Source organism: Pimephales promelas, chromosome 16 (assembly GCF_988280905.1).
Source record: "Pimephales promelas chromosome 16, fPimPro1.hap1.1, whole genome shotgun sequence".
Lineage (NCBI taxonomy): Eukaryota > Metazoa > Chordata > Actinopteri > Cypriniformes > Leuciscidae > Pimephales > Pimephales promelas.
Genome location: NC_142784.1, coordinates 24401081 through 24420468, shown reverse-complemented (window position 1 = coordinate 24420468; position 19388 = coordinate 24401081). Strand labels below are relative to the sequence as shown.

The following is a 19388-nucleotide window of genomic DNA, read 5'->3' as shown; positions in this document are numbered from 1 at the left end:
CAGTGCTATACGTAATTAAAATGATTTGAGGTTAAAGAAATTGATATACAGGTAGGCTAGTCGACTGAAAAACTCGGTGAAACATCATATTGCCCGTAATTGTTATTTATTATGAAAGATAAGATTGTGCAATTAGGTTGACAATCCCTGCACTAGCCATTGGATGGCAGTAGATCCCTATCACGGTACCTATCGCTGTTATTCTTTCAAAGAAGAAGAACAAACACCGTTGTGCTCTGAAGTTTGAAGTAAAAACTAAAAAGTGTTTTCCTTTTCTAAATCTTCAGATAGACCTGTTTGCTTTTTTTCTTATAAAATATGTTCGAAGTATAACTGTCGAAGTAATCAAGTCAACGGGTTCAGTTCAACGCCCACGAGTTACCGCAGCAGAGTGGGTGAGTTTTCTGGATTGAAAAGTTTCATGATGTCAAACTTGGCTTAACATTTCAATGTTTTGAATTAAACCAACCAAATTACTTTTCGCTCAGCATTAAACTTAACCAAAGTCTAGAAAAGGTGTACTTCGTTAGATTAGGTGGACCAGAAACTTTTGTTAAGTAGCTCCAGTGTATAAACAGTTTAAAATAAAGTATATGAGGCTTTTGCTTGTGTATTTTTTATTATATTATACATATATAATATATTTACACTAGCATATATATATATATATATATATATATATATATATATATATATATATATATATATATAATATCGTTACTGTTTTTAATTTTTTTGTGTGTGTTTTTTCAAGTTGTATGCTCATCAAGCCTGCATTTATTTGATAAAAATGCAAGAAAAGCTGTAATATTGTGAAATATTATTATAATTAAAAATAATGCTTTTCTATTTTAATATACTTGGGAAATATAATTGATTTATTTCTGTGATGCAAAGCTGAATTTTCAGTATCTTCAGTGTCACTTAATCCTCATTATAATATTCTGATTATTAATGTTGGAAACAGTTGTGCTGCTTAAAATTTAAATCTTTTCTAACAATATAAATATTTACTATCACTTTTTTTTATCAATTTAACACATCCTTATTAAATAAAAGTATTAATTTCTTTGGAAAAAAAAAGTATCACAGGGAATAAAAAATATTAAGCAGCACAACTGTTTCCAACATTGATACTAAATCAGCATAATAGACTTATTTCTGAAGGATTGGAGTCTGGAATAATGATGCAGAAAATTCAGCTTTTCATCACAGAAAGAAATTAGATTTTAAAGTATATTCAAAAAGAAATCTGTTATTTTAAATTGTAATACTATTTCACAATATTACTTGTTTTTTTCTGTAAATTTTTATCAAATTAATGCAGGCTTGATGAGCATAAGAGACTTTTTTTTGAAAAACATAAAAAAAGTAATATGTTTCCAAACCTTGGACCAGTACTGTGTAAATAAAGCAAATGTTAGCACACATACATATGTGTATATTTGTGTGTATGTCTATCTATCTTTTGTTTATAGTATAAGTTCTTATTTGCTGTCGTTATGCCTTAAATATGCTACCTGTAAATACATTTTAGAGCTAACTTAGCCGATAACCACCGCAATATCAAATTTATATAAATCATAGCAGAGTCTTGTATTACATGTAAGTTGTATATGTTGTTTTAGGTGATGTGTAGCACGTAGGTTTGGCATCACAAGCAGCCTGCCCAGCAACATTCACCACGGCGGGGGAAATCAGACCCATTGTGTGCAGGGTGGTTATCTACCTACAGCGGGACATGTCAGGAGAGAGCTGCCTGCACCAGCTTCAACCGCAAACTGGGCCCATTGTGTCAGTCTCTTCAGTGGCCTGCCCCAAGACTAACACTTGCACCTACCGCGGTGTCACCGGAAACAAGTACGTACAGCTCAATGTTGGTGGAAATCTTTACTATTCAACACTGCAAGTGCTCACCCGACAGGACACCCTGCTGAGATCCATGTTTAGCGGCAAAAAGGAAGTGCTCACTGATAAGGAAGGTAAGTTATTTAGACATTGCAGAGGTAGCGCCTCTTTAACCTTGACTCAGTGCTGCTGTTGTTCTCTGTTATTTTTTCATTAGGTTGGATCCTAATAGATCGCGGTGGGAAACACTTTGGTTTGATTCTCAGCTATCTCCGAGATGGATTTGTGACTTTGCCCAAGAGCAGACAGGGTATCATGGAGCTCCTAGCAGAAGCCAAGTATTACCTGATCCAGGGCTTGATAGATTTGTGCCAGGAGGCCCTGCAGGTTGGTTGAGAATAATGAAAGGAAGTTGTGCACTCACTTGATTATGTGTGATCTTGCTTTTGTGTTATTCTGATGATACCTGTCAACAAAATTAGGTTTAAAAAAAAATTTGGGACATGTCAAGCACATTTCCACCACACATTTTTATTGTTATTCATTAAGATTTCATGGTAGTGAGAATTAGGGCAAATTTCCATTAAGGTGATTGTTAAAAATTTAATATATGAAAAAAAATATATATATATTTAAAAATATATGTATATATTCTAAAGTAATATACATTAAGAAAAAAGTATTTTTTGTTTGTTTATTAGTTGAAATGAGACCCAGTTGTTGTTATTTTTTAGATATTTGTTTATTTGTTGATCTATTTTTATTTTATTCAAATATTCTTATGTATTAGGGCTGTGAAACGATTAATCGCGTCCAAAATTAAAGTTTGTGTTTATATAATATATGAGTGTGTAGTGGGTATAATTATTTTGTATATATAAAAACACACACATGCATGTATATATTTAAGAAATATTTGCATGTATATGCTTTATATATATTTATACAAAATTAATATTATACATAAATATAAATATTTGAGATATTAATAACACATTTTTCTTAAATATATACATGCATATTTGTGTATTTAAATATACAAAATAATTATACACACTACACACATATATTATGTAAACAAAAACTTTTATTTTGGATGTTATTAATCGTTTCACAGCCCTATTATGTATTTGCTTGTTGGTTTTGTTTTGCAGGATAATGAAGAAAAGGCTCTGTGTGTTATCCCATTCATAACATCTCCTAAAGAGGAGGAGAAACTGATCCAAGGCTGCGTAAGGGTGAGTATCCCACGAGGCAAATATTCCCCGTCTTTTGGTGTCTGTTCAGTGTCTACAGTTCTAAAATTCTCCTGGCATTATTATTTTTTCGCTTACAGCCTGTTGTGAAACTACTTTACAACCGAGGAAACAACAAATATTCCTATACAAGGTAAATACAAGTGTTTTATCCTTCTTTAACATTCAAGGTGATTTCACTTTGTGAGAGATTCTACTGTCAATACTTGTCTTTTTGATTGGTTTTATCTTCCTCAAAAGCAACTCGGATGACAACCTACTCAAGAATATCGAGTTGTTTGAGAAGCTGTCCCTGAGCTACAGCGGTCGTGTGCTCTTCATTAAAGATGTCATTGGAGACGAGATCTGCTGTTGGTCCTTTTACGGACAGAAGCGTAAACTAGCAGAAGTCTGCTGCACATCCATTGTTTATGCTACTGAGAAGAAGCAGATAAAGGTAACTCCTGTTTGAATAGGTATTTGCAGAGACACTTTCATAGCCTGTTCAAATGTATCAAAGGACTCTTGTAATGCTCTCAGGTTGAGTTTCCAGAAGCACGGATCTACGAGGAGACACTAAATGCCTTACTTTATGAGACTCTCCCAGTCCCAGATAACTCCCTGTTGGAGGCCACCCGCAGACGGAACAATTGTTGCTCGCACAGTGAAGAGGAGGAGGCCGTGGAGCTGAGGGAGCGTGTGCGTCGCATCCACATTAAAAGATACAGCACTTATGATGACAGACCGCTTGGACATTAGCCTAACTGAATTGAGGCTTCCAAGACACTATGTATCCTCGGTTTTCACATGGTCTGTGGAGAACACTAAACTACCAGCACCCTTTAACCACTTTAAAATTTGCTGCTGGTAATTTGCTGCTTTCTTTTTGTTTTGTAGGGGGATTGACAATCAGTGTTTTGAATGAAATCTATCTTGAACATGAATGTGAACGGAACACAAAAAGGTTGATCTTGAATTGCTATCAATTCCTACATTTTAATTTATTGTTATTTTATGAGGAAAACGCTATGCCTTTAAATAGTAGTCACTAGTCTAATCATAGAATGTTTTTATAACATCTTGACAAGATAAATATGCAAAATACAGTACATCACTCTGTTTCTGCTAATCATACAGGATCATATATTCTGTTACAATCATCCATACTGTTATTTAAGACGGATTTGAAAACAAATTGTGTATATGGACTTGGGGTGTTGCATATGGGAAAATTAGGTTGTAGTGTGTGATTTATTTTGGTTTAGTGTGATAAGAAATGCGCTTGTAATGCCTAAATAATGAATGAATGTGCCCTAGAAGTTTCCTACTCTAATTATTTAACACTCATGAAAAATGTCTATATTAACTTAAAGTGATAGTTCATCCAAAAATGAGAACACAAGACAAGAGAAGATATTTTGAAGAATGTTTTTTGCACATACAGTGAAAGTCAATGGGGTCCAAAACAACACTGGACCTCCTTGACAATATATTGAAAGAAAAAATGTCTTGTGTTTCATTTTTGTTACAGGTTTGGTATGGTAAATTGTACCTCAAAGCCCTTAAACAGCTTGTAAATATTCTGTATCAACTCAATAGTTTCATTATTTTGGTTTCATTTGGATGCACCTGTGCCATTTATAGGTGATAGCTAGCTGTGCTTTCCATGAGACTGTAACCATTACACGTCACGTATCTTTTCATCCAATAGGTCTTATAAACATCATGTCTTGATGAACGCTTAATGACAATGCCTGATTAGTTGAACCACCTCAAGCGCCTCCATCTGGGCTGTTAAATGTGGAGAGGAGCTAAAAATAAATCGCCGTCACTGCCTTGAACAGCGTACGGCGCGTGAAGAGATTTATCCCATTGATCAACAATGACGAGGGGGCGGGGTCAGCGGCGATTGCGTCATCGAGGAACCAAAGATGGCTTCACGATGCGCTTCGGCAGTGCTTAGATGCGTCAACGCTCAGCTGTCAGTACACACGTTTATATGAAAGGGGAGGAATGATTTAAAAAAAAAACATTTGGGGAAAAGGCAGGCGAGCCGTTTAGATTTATGTCTAGCCAGTTTATGCTGCACTTGGGTTTTTTAACAGTCAGGGACAATGGGTTCGACTACAAATGAAGAATTTAAAGAGAAATTACTATGGAACGTCAAAAGAGAAGTAAGTATTATTCACTTATATATTCTCTTAGTTTTGATTGCATAGTGCAAGCGTGTTTTCAGCATCTTGAAGGTTTGTTGTTACGATGTGGATCCGAATGAAGTGCATATATGGAAGTTTCAGATGTGCTGCTGGTTACAGTGAATCAATTTGGGTTACTAAAACAAGTTACTGTTGTGAGTCTCCAGGCAGGCTATAATGTATCTTATAGATTCACATTCAAACCATTTTACTTCCTTATCCGCGTAAATAGGCTATGGCTATGGGAGACATTGATTTAATCAATGGTTTCTGCGGTGATCAGAGTCTTTCCTCTGCAAGTGGCTAAATACACTCTAAACCGCATGGACGAATACGTTTTCAGTGTCGAGTATGCTCATAGTCGTTTCGCAATGTTTACAAAAACGAGCCGATACCGAATTTCCATTGACTGATACTTGAGGGGCTGCACGAGCGCACAGAGCACGCGAGGTTTATTTATAAGGCGACTGCGAGAGAAAGGAGCGACTACTTTATTATTTGACTGATTAGAAGAAATCGATTGCATTATGTGCTTGAATTGTGTTTTGATCGGGGCTTATTTTCTTTTGATCGCACGAAGAGACTATAAGTTAGGTTTTATATATATATATATATATATATATATATAGGCTACATATATATATATATATAGGCTACATATAAACTTTCTCGTGTGGAAATTCAATAGTATCCTAATTTTTCGAGCTGTTTTAACTCATTTCAATTATCAAAGTTTGTATATTATGTGAGGGGATTAGTCAAATTAATAACTGCATAATATTGCATAAAATCACTGGTTTATTTTGCTATAATTGACGGCGTATTGATGAAACATATTTATTTGAAATCATTGTGTTGGACCTCTATGCTAGCATGCCAATAGTCTACTTGGCCAATAGTCCATTACAGTAGGCTACAGAAAACAATATACGAACATCTTAGAGGTGAAATAGTTTAGTGATCATTATACAAAATATTGTATGATTGACCAATCAGATGCAAGTATTCCATGAGCTCTGTAATAGTATTGTAAAACAGATTAATCCAAGTAAATTCTTAACCTAAAAAAACTATATATATATATATATTGTGCTAACCATTTTATTCCACTTCAAAATAAGAACACTGTGTATGTATTAATTATTTGATAAGACTTCACATTTGCATTGAGTTTCAAATGTTTTCACTCCAAGAATTGTATAGTGGAAGAAGCTGTTACATTCTTTCATATCAGTATAATTAATTCTTATCTTTTGCCTTACAGTGCAGGGAACGCTAGTTTTAAACCCAGCCCTCATGAATAATAGAAATTTTGAATGAATTGCTGCAAAGAATAGACCTCCTAAATTGGTACCATGTGTCAGAACAGAACAGATTGTGTCCAATGCTGATTCAGCCTCTTCAACTTAATGCCCAATCCTGGCAGACATCATTTCTCATGATAGTTAAGGGCATGTCTAATAAAGGCCAAAAATCATGCATGTGAAGAGCAACAGTAATTCTTAAGCTGTCTGGCCTCATGTGGCCCGGTGGCCTGGGTTAATAAGGAAATCAATTTTTAACGTCTCGGTCATCAAGTTTTAAAGAACTTTTGTGCGTCATTCACTTAAATCTCCTATTTTTGCATCTAAAATTAGTTACTTCCTCTACAGAGATGTCCTGGACTCTCTTCACCAACAACAACAACAACAACAATAATTTCCACTGTTTTAACAGTGTTTCTCCTTCATTACTTCCACAATTACCTTTCATACCTTTCTTTCTTTATTTGGGGCATACAAGTACACGCTATTTAAAATTAAACATATCACTTCAAAAGACACACTCACACACACACACATATAATATATACATTGTGTTTAATTTGTCGTTTAATAAGATCTAATATGTCGTTGTTGCCGAGAATTTTCACGTGAAGAAACACATAGATCCGACAAGTACATGCATGCCATGTACTTGGTCCACAATGGTTCAGTGGCAGAACTTTTGCCAAGCATATCAGAGGTTCTGGGTTCTAATCCACACTCGTATAGTTTTGTTTTTTTCTCTCTTGTTAAAAGGGGCTATCAGTGGTTGTATATCAAGCAGGGACACGTTTGTGTGCGTTTTACGTTTATGAGTCTCCACTACGGATTACAGCGCGCATCAGAGTTCAAAATTGGTGGAGACAATATCGACCCTGGCAAAAAGTGCTGAGGACTTTGAAACACTGTAAATGTGTCTGCCAAATTAATTAATGTAACATACGAATAGACCGATATGTCCCACATTAGAGTGTTCTTCAGCAGCTTTGCAGTCAATGTAGTAGCCATAGACTGTAAAAAGTAGCCTAGTCTGCCAGTCGATCTTGTAACGGTACAGATAGCTGAGACCGCTTGGCTGAAGGGGCGTGTCCACCGGCCAGCTCAGTTTCACACAAAGCCCGCCCTTTTACCCATATATGGATTGGCTCGAATGTGGGTGGGGTTAGGATTTCAAGATTTTCAAAAGATGGCCCCGCCCATACCCCCTATAAATGGCCTCAAAACCGTTATTCAGAAAGTCTATAGGTGATGTCACAAATGCTTTTTTTAATGATATATAGTAAGGAAATAAATGTGCCGTTTTACAGGAAATAACAGCCCTCTGCAATACACACAGAATTAGATTTTTTTTTCCTCCATTGACTTTCTTTGTTACATCCCATGTCTCTGTCGCTTTAAGCTGCAGTCAGCCGTCTTCTGGTTGCCTAGGAACTGAAAGCATCAGCAGCTAGCTAAGAAGTTAAATTGCATCAGTGGACGATTAATACAGCTGCATGAAGCAGGGATCGTCACAAATGGCTCCCACAAGAGCAAAACAACTTAGTTTTGTTTTCCTGTTCTCTGCTTTTCCCCGTATCAATATTTATTGGTTGCACCATGTTGCAATTATCTATTTAATGGTTACTGATTTTTTTATTATTTTTTGCATTTGCAGAAGTACATCCCCAATTTTTTTATTGAGGTTTGTATGATTTTCTGTCAAGAAGCTTTTGTAGCACTGTATTACAGCCCTGTTTCCATCCATTCTATATGTACTTGGTAATAACTGGGTAATAATTAGGTATTAACCCTGAACCTACCTGTAAATCTAACCTTAACCCATGTTGTTACCTCACAATATTCATTTGTTTCGTGGGTACGTATACTGTAAGTACATTGAAAGTGCACATACTGTAAAATAAAGTGCAACTGACTTTTGTGTGATTGACTGCAATCCTTCAGGTGTTCACTATTTCCTCTTAAAGGGATAGTTCACCCAAAAATCTTGAAAAAAGGAGACTATTTACTCACCCTTAAGTTGTTTCAAATCTCCACGTTTCTTTATTCTGATTAAGATATTATGAAGAATCTTGTTAAAGTCCCCGTGAAATCAAAACTGAACTTATTTACTTTGTTAGCGCATATTACTAGTCTTGTGGTGAACAATTAATCCGTGCAAGTAAATATATATTAAAAAAATGTTTTACCTTGGTAATCTTTAATCAAAATCTGAAAAGTTACTTCCGGTCTGAAACGGTTGATGACGTAGGTTTCACAGTTTGGGTGGGGAAACGCTTAACCACTCCCCTCAAACCGTTAGTTTGCTATGAGCGAGAGATGGAGAGGAGGAGCGCTAGAGTAAAACCCTGCCCTCTGTTCAATATTCCGTTTCACTTGGAAATACGTCACAGCACGGGAGAAAAATCATTTGCAACTGCCGGTTCACGGGGACTTTAAATAAATAGTTGACGGTACTACTGCCAGAGAGGCCTGTGACTTTAACACATCATCACGTGAACGACTTTAGGCACCGGTCTTGACATTTTCGCAATAAATATATTATTGTGATTATACTTGCCTGTCTGTTATGTTTTTCTTCATAACTGTAGTCTATGTAGTTTGTTAGGGAATGGTTATGGGTAGGTTTAGGGGTAGGAGTATAGGATTAGTGGCTCAACATATATTTTAATGCTATATTGTTAATAAAACTGCCATTTCCCTCATCACATCTCATTACATTTTATCATTTTTATATTCTGTATAAAATGGGTATGTTTGGGAATAGGGTTAAGGGATCTTACATTTATCTATTAAATGGTAAAATGGAAATTATACAGATAGTTTTATTATATGGAATATGTTGCAGATATCTATCCAAACATGTTAAAAAGTATGTTTTCTAATACCTACATATTAACAATGAGACCAGGCTGGAAAAGCTCTGGATGCCCCTTATTTCATCTATAAAAATCCATAGTTTTGTGTGCTATTGGAGCGTCCAATTGCTCTCGAGTCTTTTTCGAAGGCGTGTTATGTGATCCATCAGGCTAGTTACTGGCTCCACAAGTTAATTTTTTTCTTTTTAATCCCAAGGACAACTGGCCAAACACTTGATCAGCCTTTAAATCATCCTTCTTTTGCTGTCTTTTGGCCTTGTGGCAAATCTCATACCATAGGGTGCACACAAATCATGGCCGTAATCAGCAGATGCCCATAATTTACGCCTTCTTATTGTTACAATTACGCTTGTACTGTTCTTCAAATTACACAAACAGTATAAAGCTGCTTGCAAGGATTGTGATTAATTAGTCTGGGATTTGCTGTAATACTGACAGCTGGAGGAGAAAAATGTTGACAAAGCCTCATTCTACAGTTCCTTGCACTTTCTGGGAAACTTATCAATTGAATGGTGCTAATTAAAGCATTTGTGGTTGCGCTGTCATGATTAATTAGTCGCTTTTGTTCACCCGATTCCAATGTGCAGAAAGAAGTTTGACTTGCCATTATTTTTCGCCAGCTCCTAATTACATGTCTTTCCATGTCTAGGTGAAGCAGATTATGGAGGAGGCGGTGACCAAGAAGTTTGTACATGAAGACAGCAGCCACATTATTGCACTTTGCAGTGAGTACAAATCAGTTCATTCAATTCATTTATTTGTATAGCGCTTTTCACAGTGCACGTTGTTTTGAAGCTGCTTTACAGAAAATGTACATTTCTACATTAAAATTTAGAGTAATTTTTTTAGAGGTACAGAAATAATGTCCATATGTTGAAAATGTACAGTTCCAAGGTGTGATCATAATGATGCTGATGCTTGTCTGTGACATAGGGAATGTTGTTGATTGCGCTGATTCGAATGTCAGGATGTTATTTTGCTGGTTAACTGGTTATATAAGGTTTGAAATGTGAGAATAATTTGTGGTGGTCTTCGAATGATCTTTTAGAATTGGTTGAAAATAATCAACAGTATTAGTTGAAATCAACAGTTGGTTGAAAATCATCATAAAAGTGGGTTTATGAATTAAACAAAATGTCATGAATTAAACTACAGCTGCAGAATTTCCTTAATTCTAAGTATTATGAATTAATAATTAATATGCATTCAGTATAACTTTTTTAGTAATGGAAGACTAATAATTATTCAGAAATGTATTCTAAATTGAGATAAAAATAGATTTTTTTAAATAAAACGTTAGCTGCTCAATTTCCCATTGTGAATGAAATGATTAATTAACTAATAATTATTATACACAAATATACATTTTTGTAAAGAAAACCTAATAATAACTGAGAAATATATTATAAATATACTATAAGTAGAAATAACAATGTTGTTGCAGATTTATTTATTAACTAATAGGTAATATGCATTGATATGCAAAGGAAACCCAGTAATTACTGAGAAATATTTTATTTAAAAATATAAATATATAAATATAAAAATAGACACAGTTTCCCAGCTGTAATTGCAATCATATTGGAGAATAAATATATATATATATATATATATATATATATATATATATATATATATATATATATATATATATATATATTGTAAAAGACAACTTGGCATGTAATGAAAAAGATCTTTCAGGCATATAACATTATGTTTGCTGAAAATATAATAATAATAATTATAAGTAACATTTTTGCAATGTGAAAAAAAAAAATAAAACTATATATTGTTGAGTAGGGACGACTTCAGACAGAGGCAATGGCTGGGGATTCATGGCATGATAGTTCCAGAGTTTTGGGTCACTGCCAATAATAAGGTTAATTTGTCCAGTGCGGATTACTGGGAGTGTGTGTGTGTGTGTGTGTGTGTGTGTGTGTGTGTGACTCACACTCTTTACTCCAGTGACACAGATACAGGCCGGAACATTAACCCAGCCTCATTACGTCAGAGAAACACCAGTGCTGCGTGTATGTCTCAGTGTATATCTCAATATCTTGACTGAGATATTGCTCAGTCAAGTTTCATCAATGCAGAAGTGTATATATGCTGTTAGTATATGAATGGAAATACAATAAGAACAGGGAAAGGAAGAGTATGAATGAATGAATGGATGAGTAATGTACTACTGTTTTACACAGCTTTGTTACCATTTAGATGCTCCTTTTGCCTTTGTGTTACAGTAAACAGTGTATTTACCACCAGAAAGCACTTGATCTGTGTGTTTATGCAAACATGAATTCAGTTTATAATTTGTAGTCAATCTGTATTTCACACATAGCAGATATATTCTTGCACTACCGCTGCCTGAGCTTGTTGATATTTACAGTTTGTGTCTCTTTTCATCCAATGTGTTGTGCCAGCTTTTGCTTTGATGCTCAGTTGTTGTTGTGTGAATTTCCAAACCACAGAAGAGCAGTAAGATCTAAACACAGTGTACACTACATCAGGACATGTCACTACAAATCAATGTCCATGCTTGCGTTGCGTGAGTGGCCTGAACTCTTTTATGCCGTGCTGCTATGTTTATACAAAATGCTAAATTTATCTATTCCAAACTCATGTTATTTTCCATGACTGCTCTCATTTAAAAGACTAAAATGGAACAGCTTCTGTGTATCGAGGTTAAAGGTCACAGGATAACAAGCAGTGATGTCAGCCTTCGGCTACGCTGTGACTCATCTCTGTCCTTCTGTTTGCCGGTTAGCGTTTTTTAATTGTGGAACATCTGGTGATAAATTTGAATTATTACTTCTGTTACTCTGGCCCTTTTTTTTTTTTTTTGGATACCGTAATGAGTACATCTTCATTCGGCACTCCTTTTCATTAGCTCTAAATTGCGAGTTGGAATATGAGATTTGCTGTGTAAATGCTTTAGCAATAGCTGTTTAATTCCATAACTACAGCAGATCTAACCTTCTTAATGCTTAATATTAGTCCTTTGAGATGATGTGTTTGCACTCCGTTTATGTGAAACCCTGTGGTTCAAGATGTTAATGAGGTGAACAGTGGCATAAATTAATACAGTGCAACTTCTCTGAAAAAAAAATACAATTTGGACACCAATCGGGGACATGCCAATATCAATATATAGGCCTCTATAGATTAATAGGCCTATATATATATATATATATATATATATATATATATATGTATGTATATGGATGTGTGTGTATAGTACTATTTTTTTATGTTTTTGATAGAAGTTTTTGATGCTCATCAAGCATGCATTTAAAATACAGAAAAACAGTAAAATTGTATTTGAAATAATGGTTTTCCATTTTAATATACTTTCAAATATAATTTATTTCTGTTATGCAAAGCTGAATTTCCATCAGCCATTATGAAAATTCAGCTTTGATATGAAATTGGTCACATGATCCTTCAGAAATAATTGAAGGATCAATTATATATATATATATATATATATATATATATATAATTGATCCTTCCAGTATCATAGTGTATATATATAAAATTGATCCTTCAATTATTTCTGATTATAAATAAATAATTTAATATTTTTTGGACTGATTGAGAAGTGTAGGACTGATGCATTTACATTCTTGTGTAATTTGTAGTTCTTTTCATTTCTTTTATTTAGAGTGGCAAAGAAAGAGGCTGATTTTTGTGTGCTTTCTTCTAAGACTTTCCTCCTCTCACTGTGGTTTTTACACTCTCGCGCGCATTGCAGGCGTTTGACATGATGATTTGGAGTGTTTTTGGGTGTCTGAGTATAAGAGCATCTGAGTTGTGACTGGTGACCGTGATCGGGGTGATGAGGTTTCAGTATAAACGCTGGTGTGTGTGTGGGGAGGGGTGGTCTGAGAGCGCTGCCAGTCTGTCATCACTACCAAAAAGCCGAGCAGTTCCCCTGTTTTCCAGGCTGTCGTCGGGCACGGATTCCCCACGCAGCCGGCCACCCCCTCACTTTCATCCTGGAGCACGCACTCACCCACGTCACACCAGCTTGTGACAATGCACTTCCCAGCTAAATTATGTTTCAGGGAAATAAATCAAAAGGAATTGTGCCTGTGCAACGTAGGCTGGTTGAACTGTGTGCGTGTTATGGAGGCGGCATGTTGCATTTGAGCACTAACATAAGGCTTTGTTCTGATGTAGAAGGAGAAAGCTGTCCGTTGCATTTCTGTTCATCTCAGTGGTAGTTGCGTGGCTAGACTGTGCCATGATGCCAACCAACTAAACGTTGACTGCTCTCTTCAGACCATTAAATTGTTTTTTAGCATATTTGACTCGTACCCATGAAGTAGCCCAGTTTGTAGTCTGCAGCAAAACAATAATCTTATGGAATTGATTTAAAATTTGCAAACGAACGGGTTGATTTGGGATAATTTTTATTAATGAAAGATAAGCTGATTTGCCGCTCAAGATTTATTACTTATTATTATTATTATTATTACTTTTAATGTTGAAATCACTGCTTAAAGGTGTAATATGTAATACACATATTGGTTGAAATAAGTACTGCAGTCCAAGTTCAAATTATTGGAGAGAGTTGTTTCTCTTTAGACTCTGTGCTCTTGCGGGTTGCCAGATTGAGGACACACAATGGCCACTGCAATGGACTGTCTTTTCCAATAACTGACTTCTCTGTGCATTATATGACTGACAGACAAGAACGGTTTGGCCTAAAAATAACAAAATTGAAACTACTGCGGAAAAAAAGACACATACATCTTGAGGTAAGCTAAAGCATACCAAAAATTCATTTCAAAGTGAACTATCCCTTTAAAGTGATGACAGCCATGTTTCTGTCAATAATTTTGGTGTCAAAACAGCAAAAAATAGCTTTACGTTAAAGGAATCAGGGTTATGTATTTAATTTATTCAGGACTAAAATACTACCCAGTGTTATTTTCCATTTGATTACTTTATTCAGTTTCTGTATATAAATACTGGTGTTAGGCCTATTCAAAAACGTTTCTGCGTTGTATTTATTTGTGCTACTTTTGTTCAATTTAATTGAACCATTTAAATCAAGCTTCCTTGTGTTGTTTAAATTCTTAACAACAATATTACCCCATTGTAAAAATGCAGCGAGCGCAAACATTTAGGCAAGATAAATGTAATAATTTTGTTTGGAAAAAATGGCCCTTCTCCCCCTCACTAACTGATATAGTCAGTCATAGCATTGAAAAAACTCAAAAATGTTTATGTGCAGTCACAAAGAACTCTCTTAGTCTGGCAAGAACATTTTGAGCTGTTATTTATTTCCTAAATTGGTCACTTTTTTGGCTTCTCTTCAGAAATGAGATGAGTCAAAATGTTTCCCAGAAAGCGTCTGTCAGATGCTTTGATCCCAATGACGTCTTTTTCCGTGTTTGATATTGGTGTTGCTGTGTGATCATGTGCCTGTACCCAGCTGCCTCCCCATAATGCAGAGCACACACTGTACGGACATGCCGAGCCATTAGACACAGCCGAGCTGCGTAATAACCTCTGTCCTGATGCTGCTGTTGCTGCTAATGCCTGTTTGAGAATTACATGGGTGTGTGCACTCACAGATCTCTCTGTGTATTTAGTGTCAAAAATAAAATCACACTTAATCATGATGAAATCATACAGTCTTAATTATCTTTCAAATCATAGTGACATTTAAGGCATTTATTGTAGCTTTAATATTTTATTTTTTGTACATTTCGTATCATGAACATGTTCATAGGGTTATATGTACACTACCATTTAAAAGTTTTAATTTGATGAGTAATAAAGTTCAAGAGAACAGCATTTATTTGAAATAGAAATATTTTGTCATCTTTTGTCAGTGTGTAAATTTCAAGTTGTACAAATTATTAAAAAGGTTATTTTTTCTGTATTATGAACAAACATGAATTGGCATTCTATTAATGTAGATTAATAAAAGCTATTAAAATGTTATTCATAAAATGAGGGATCATGAATTATCTATGATAAATCTTTAGTATGTTGACTAATGTTAACAAATTAGACCATATTGGAAAGTGCTACCAGAATTACCAGTAAATGTTTGGCACACAATTTGTTACAGTGTCAAACATTGTTAATAAAGTGACAAATTGATAGTGACAAAGCGATAAATAAATATAATATAAATAATATACTTATGTTAAAAATAATATAATGATATATTATTTATAATAATATAAATAATATATTTATGGTTTGACAATAAATGCATATTGAATAAGTGCTACTTTATCAGATGAATACAATTTGTGTTTGTGATATACTCACAGGTGAGTCCTGGCCAACTTGTGACCTAAGATTACTGAAAGTTCAGGACAAACCTTAGTTTTGGAATCGGGGCACATTTAGGCAAGTTTTATGGCTGATTTTTTAATCAATGCTACTTAAAACTATTTAAAAATACTATAACCTTAGTTATACAGTATCAATGTTTCCTACATGATTCATTCATCTACTCACTTCCAGCATGAAAGGAATGTCCTTCTAGTTTCCCAATGGGTAGTTTCGACATTGTGCTGGTGTTCATCTTGCAAATATACATCATGTAACCATTTTGACTTCAAAACTTGAAGACAGCACACATGTATGTCCATCACTGTGCTGACTTTACCTCAGAAGAGTTGGCTAGCATGTTCTAAAAGTTTTTGTCCTCTGCATATTAACAAGCAGTGGGTTGTGTCGAGGGTCAGCTGGCTCCAGGCTGTGAAGCCCACTGGCTGATCAATTGAAAGAAAAAACACAGACCTTGTAAAAGTGCCCAAATTGCTATTTACGAATTTAATATGAATTAAAGTTTTTGAATTGTGTTTGGACTAGATTGTATTATTCATTAATTCATTAAATTGACACACCCTTAGAGCGACTTTAATTTGAGCGATTGATTGCATAAGGTCACATCATGTGATATCTGATACTTCCTGATTCATAGAATGCTATCAATACCAGAAAGCTACTCAACGAAGTATAACACTGTGTTGTTATTTCCTATTTTCCTGTGGAAAAATACCAATCTTTTCACTTCACCCAGTCTAACTTCCTCTGTGCTGCATTTTTAAGTCCCTTAACGTCATAAGGAGCTGAAACAAAACTTTGCAGATTTTCTCTTGAACACCTGCTCCACTGTGAGCTACTGTAATTAGATGTTAATGAGTGAATGAATAGAGTTGTGAGTCATGTCTGTTTACCCAGCTAGGATGATGCTCACAATGAAGCGTCTTGTAAATGAGTCTTCCTTGAGTCCCAGATTTAAATTAGACTGCGAGCAGACTTGTGAAGTGCACAGCTGTTCGTTTGGATATATGACCAAGTCGAATGTAGAGCAGGTAGTGAAATTTTCAGATCGGATGCTCCTTTACCCATTGAATCAAAATCATGGGAGTCATAGAGATTTGTTGTTTTGTTTAGACAACTGCAGGTTTTTAGTTTAAGGAAGCAGAGCAGGGTTATTTTCTGAATGGGCGTGAGTTGAGATTGTAGGACACGCATGCTTACGAGACTAATAACGTCTGTGTATGCTTTTCTATCTTTGTTTGAATCACTACAACAACAGGCTATATGTGGGTATTAAACTGGTAATTTTTTGATCTACCGATATGTTTTAGTGTTTACAAAACACAATTGACGCTGGTAGGTCACATGGTAATGACAACATGGCGGATGTAGTATGTCCGGATTACATTCACACTACACACATTCATACTAGAACATATCTTTTTAACTGTCGCGAAGTAGTTCAAATTCAAATGTAGTCAAACCAGACAGTATACGATTTCAGACTCTTAAAAAGTATAATGTAAAAGTCCATGAAAACCAAATTGAATGTTACAGAATATAGTTGTTCTGTTTAAATATTTTTATTGTTTTATTTTCAAGGTTTTGATGAATAGAAAAAAAAATTGACATAATTGGCAAAACTCCAGTAATACTGCTGTGGACCCTCTGTTTTAAAAATGTTTTTTTGTGCTTTAAAAAAAAGAAAGAAAAAAAAAACATTTTTCCGTGTGAAGTGACGACTGATTATTAAAATTCTATGTGAAAAAGGTTAAAATACCTGACAGTTCTGGAATGTTTTGTTTTAAGGTTTCATATTAACTCATTTGAGTGTATCCATGGAAACTAGGAATTCAAAAAATGATGTCATACTCATGAAGAGAGGCTGATTTAGATTTATAATAATCCACTCTACATTTTAATATTTCTTCTAATGCCCCTAGATGCTGATACTGTCAAAATGGTTAAACATCGGCCTGACATATCATTAGTCTAGCTTTCCCTTTTGGCAGTCAGTCCTGTATCTCCACATATGTGCTTGTGCATCATTTAGGGAGACCACAGATGCTGCAGAAGACTCTAGTATTTCACTAATTATGGTCTATCTCCATGACAACACAGTTTCTATACAGGGATTCGGCCATGTCAGAGGCTATTACGCACACGTTTGCTGGAAAAAAACAAAACACACCGGTTATGTAACCCCCTCGGTCGGTGGTCTTCTTTAGGGTTATTTCTGAAGACAATGTGCTGTGCCCTGAAGTGACCATGAGGGTGGCCACAGCTGGCAACTCGGGCACTGATCGCCCTCCACATTTGTAGTAAAAGTGCGCTCTTCCATATCCCCATGCACCATCCCTGCTTCCTCACAGCATGATACAGGTGCTAGGCTGATAAATAACATCGGCTGTGCCCACGATTGATAAGATTATCCCTGGCACGGTACTGAGGAGCTCACAAGCCCCCTGCACGCTATTACTCTGATGCTGTCTGCAGGGGACTGCGCTCTGGGGACCAGGTGGCATCTGACCTTCACAGCTTGAACTCCACTGAGGTTGTACAGTTCGCTCTGCTCATGTGGATGGGTCTGGTGTCATATTCCCGTCGATTTCATCAGCCACGAGAGATGCTTTATGTTGAATGACATGGACTTTCCCGGAGCTGTCCACTGGGGTTGATGGGAAGACCTGTTTCAGGTGTCTCTGACGGATGTGTTTTTGTTGTTGATGATTGGCAGTCTAGAAGGGATGTTTTTTATGCATTGCCATTTGGGGTTTGTGGCTGATTTTCATCATGATCGTGATCAGCGCACCTGTTGGAATGATGTGTGTGTGACTGGATGACTGTAGGGAGCACTGCTTGGATTGATGGGGGTCTCTGATGGCCTCTCTTCACTGATTGGACAATAAGACTGTTCGATCTGCTGAAAATCTATCTATCCTTTTATCTGTCTGTCTTTTTTCAAACAAGTCTTTGTCAAGCCACTGTTTAGAATTTTTTTAAATAAAAATTTATAATTGTCTGCTTATGCTTTTTTCTATATTCATATTTGTATTGTAATTCTGTTTACTGTTTGCTACCTCCATTCAAATTCATAACATTTATTTTAAAAGGCTAAATTCTGAATTCTAAATTCAATTCTGACGAAGCATTGGACATCGTTCTACATGCATTCTCTGACACTAATATTTCTGAATATAATATCTAATAATAATTGTTTTAAAATGTAGCTTTTTACTTTAAAATTAGATTACCGTGAGTACACAGTCTTTTTTCTTTCTTTCTTGTACCGCAGTCTTACTTTCTTCGCTTCAAGTCAAAGTTTATATTGTGTGGATTCATCTTTGAGTTGGTTGGCTGGTTAAGTTTAGGACGAACAAACAGAGACACTTTTCAATCCTCATAACATATTTGCAAACAATCAGGTTCTCAAATAATCTGATTTAATCCCATCTGTACCAATATAAACCCTCCTCAAATCCCACAATGCCTAGCTTCCAGATGGACACGACTCCTGATGCTCCTCAGCATTCCTTAAGACATTAACCTATGGCAGTTCTCTCAGTGTCTGCATGGCGGGCCGGACTAGTTGACGTTGTTTCCCTTCATTAGAACCGAGAGAGGTAGTGTGTA

At 35.5% G+C, this 19388-nt stretch overlaps 2 protein-coding genes across 4 annotated transcripts in view; both read left to right on the top strand.

Annotated features, from left to right (window-relative positions):
* The first annotated feature begins 172 nt into the window (after positions 1-172).
* tnfaip1 (tumor necrosis factor, alpha-induced protein 1 (endothelial)) lies at positions 173-4402 on the top strand. The gene is made up of 7 exons (XM_039670614.2): positions 173-395; positions 1629-1982; positions 2066-2235; positions 3003-3086; positions 3185-3237; positions 3345-3540; positions 3624-4402. Exons 2-7 carry the CDS (start codon positions 1742-1744, stop codon positions 3840-3842), a joined length of 963 nt encoding a protein of 320 aa, XP_039526548.2. The 5' UTR covers positions 173-395; positions 1629-1741; the 3' UTR covers positions 3843-4402.
* A 582-nt stretch (positions 4403-4984) lies between these two features.
* sgsm2 (small G protein signaling modulator 2) overlaps positions 4985-19388 on the top strand; it is a 44654-nt gene continuing 30250 nt past the window's right edge. For all 3 annotated transcript variants that reach the window (XM_039670613.2, XM_039670612.2, XM_039670611.2), the window contains exons 1-2: positions 4985-5257; positions 10108-10183. In XM_039670613.2, coding sequence (XP_039526547.2) covers positions 5198-5257; positions 10108-10183 — 136 coding nt within the window. In that variant the 5' untranslated portion in view covers positions 4985-5197. The remainder of the gene's footprint in view (positions 5258-10107; positions 10184-19388) is intronic.

Coding starts and splice junctions, on each gene's coding strand:
- tnfaip1 (XM_039670614.2), top strand. CDS start 1,742: ATGTCAGGAGAGAGCTGCCTGCACCAGCTTCAACCGCAAACTGGGCCC. Junction 1,983..2,065: donor AGTGCTCACTGATAAGGAAG/GTAAGTTATTTA, acceptor TTTTTTCATTAG/GTTGGATCCTAATAGATCGC. Junction 3,087..3,184: donor TGATCCAAGGCTGCGTAAGG/GTGAGTATCCCA, acceptor TTTCGCTTACAG/CCTGTTGTGAAACTACTTTA.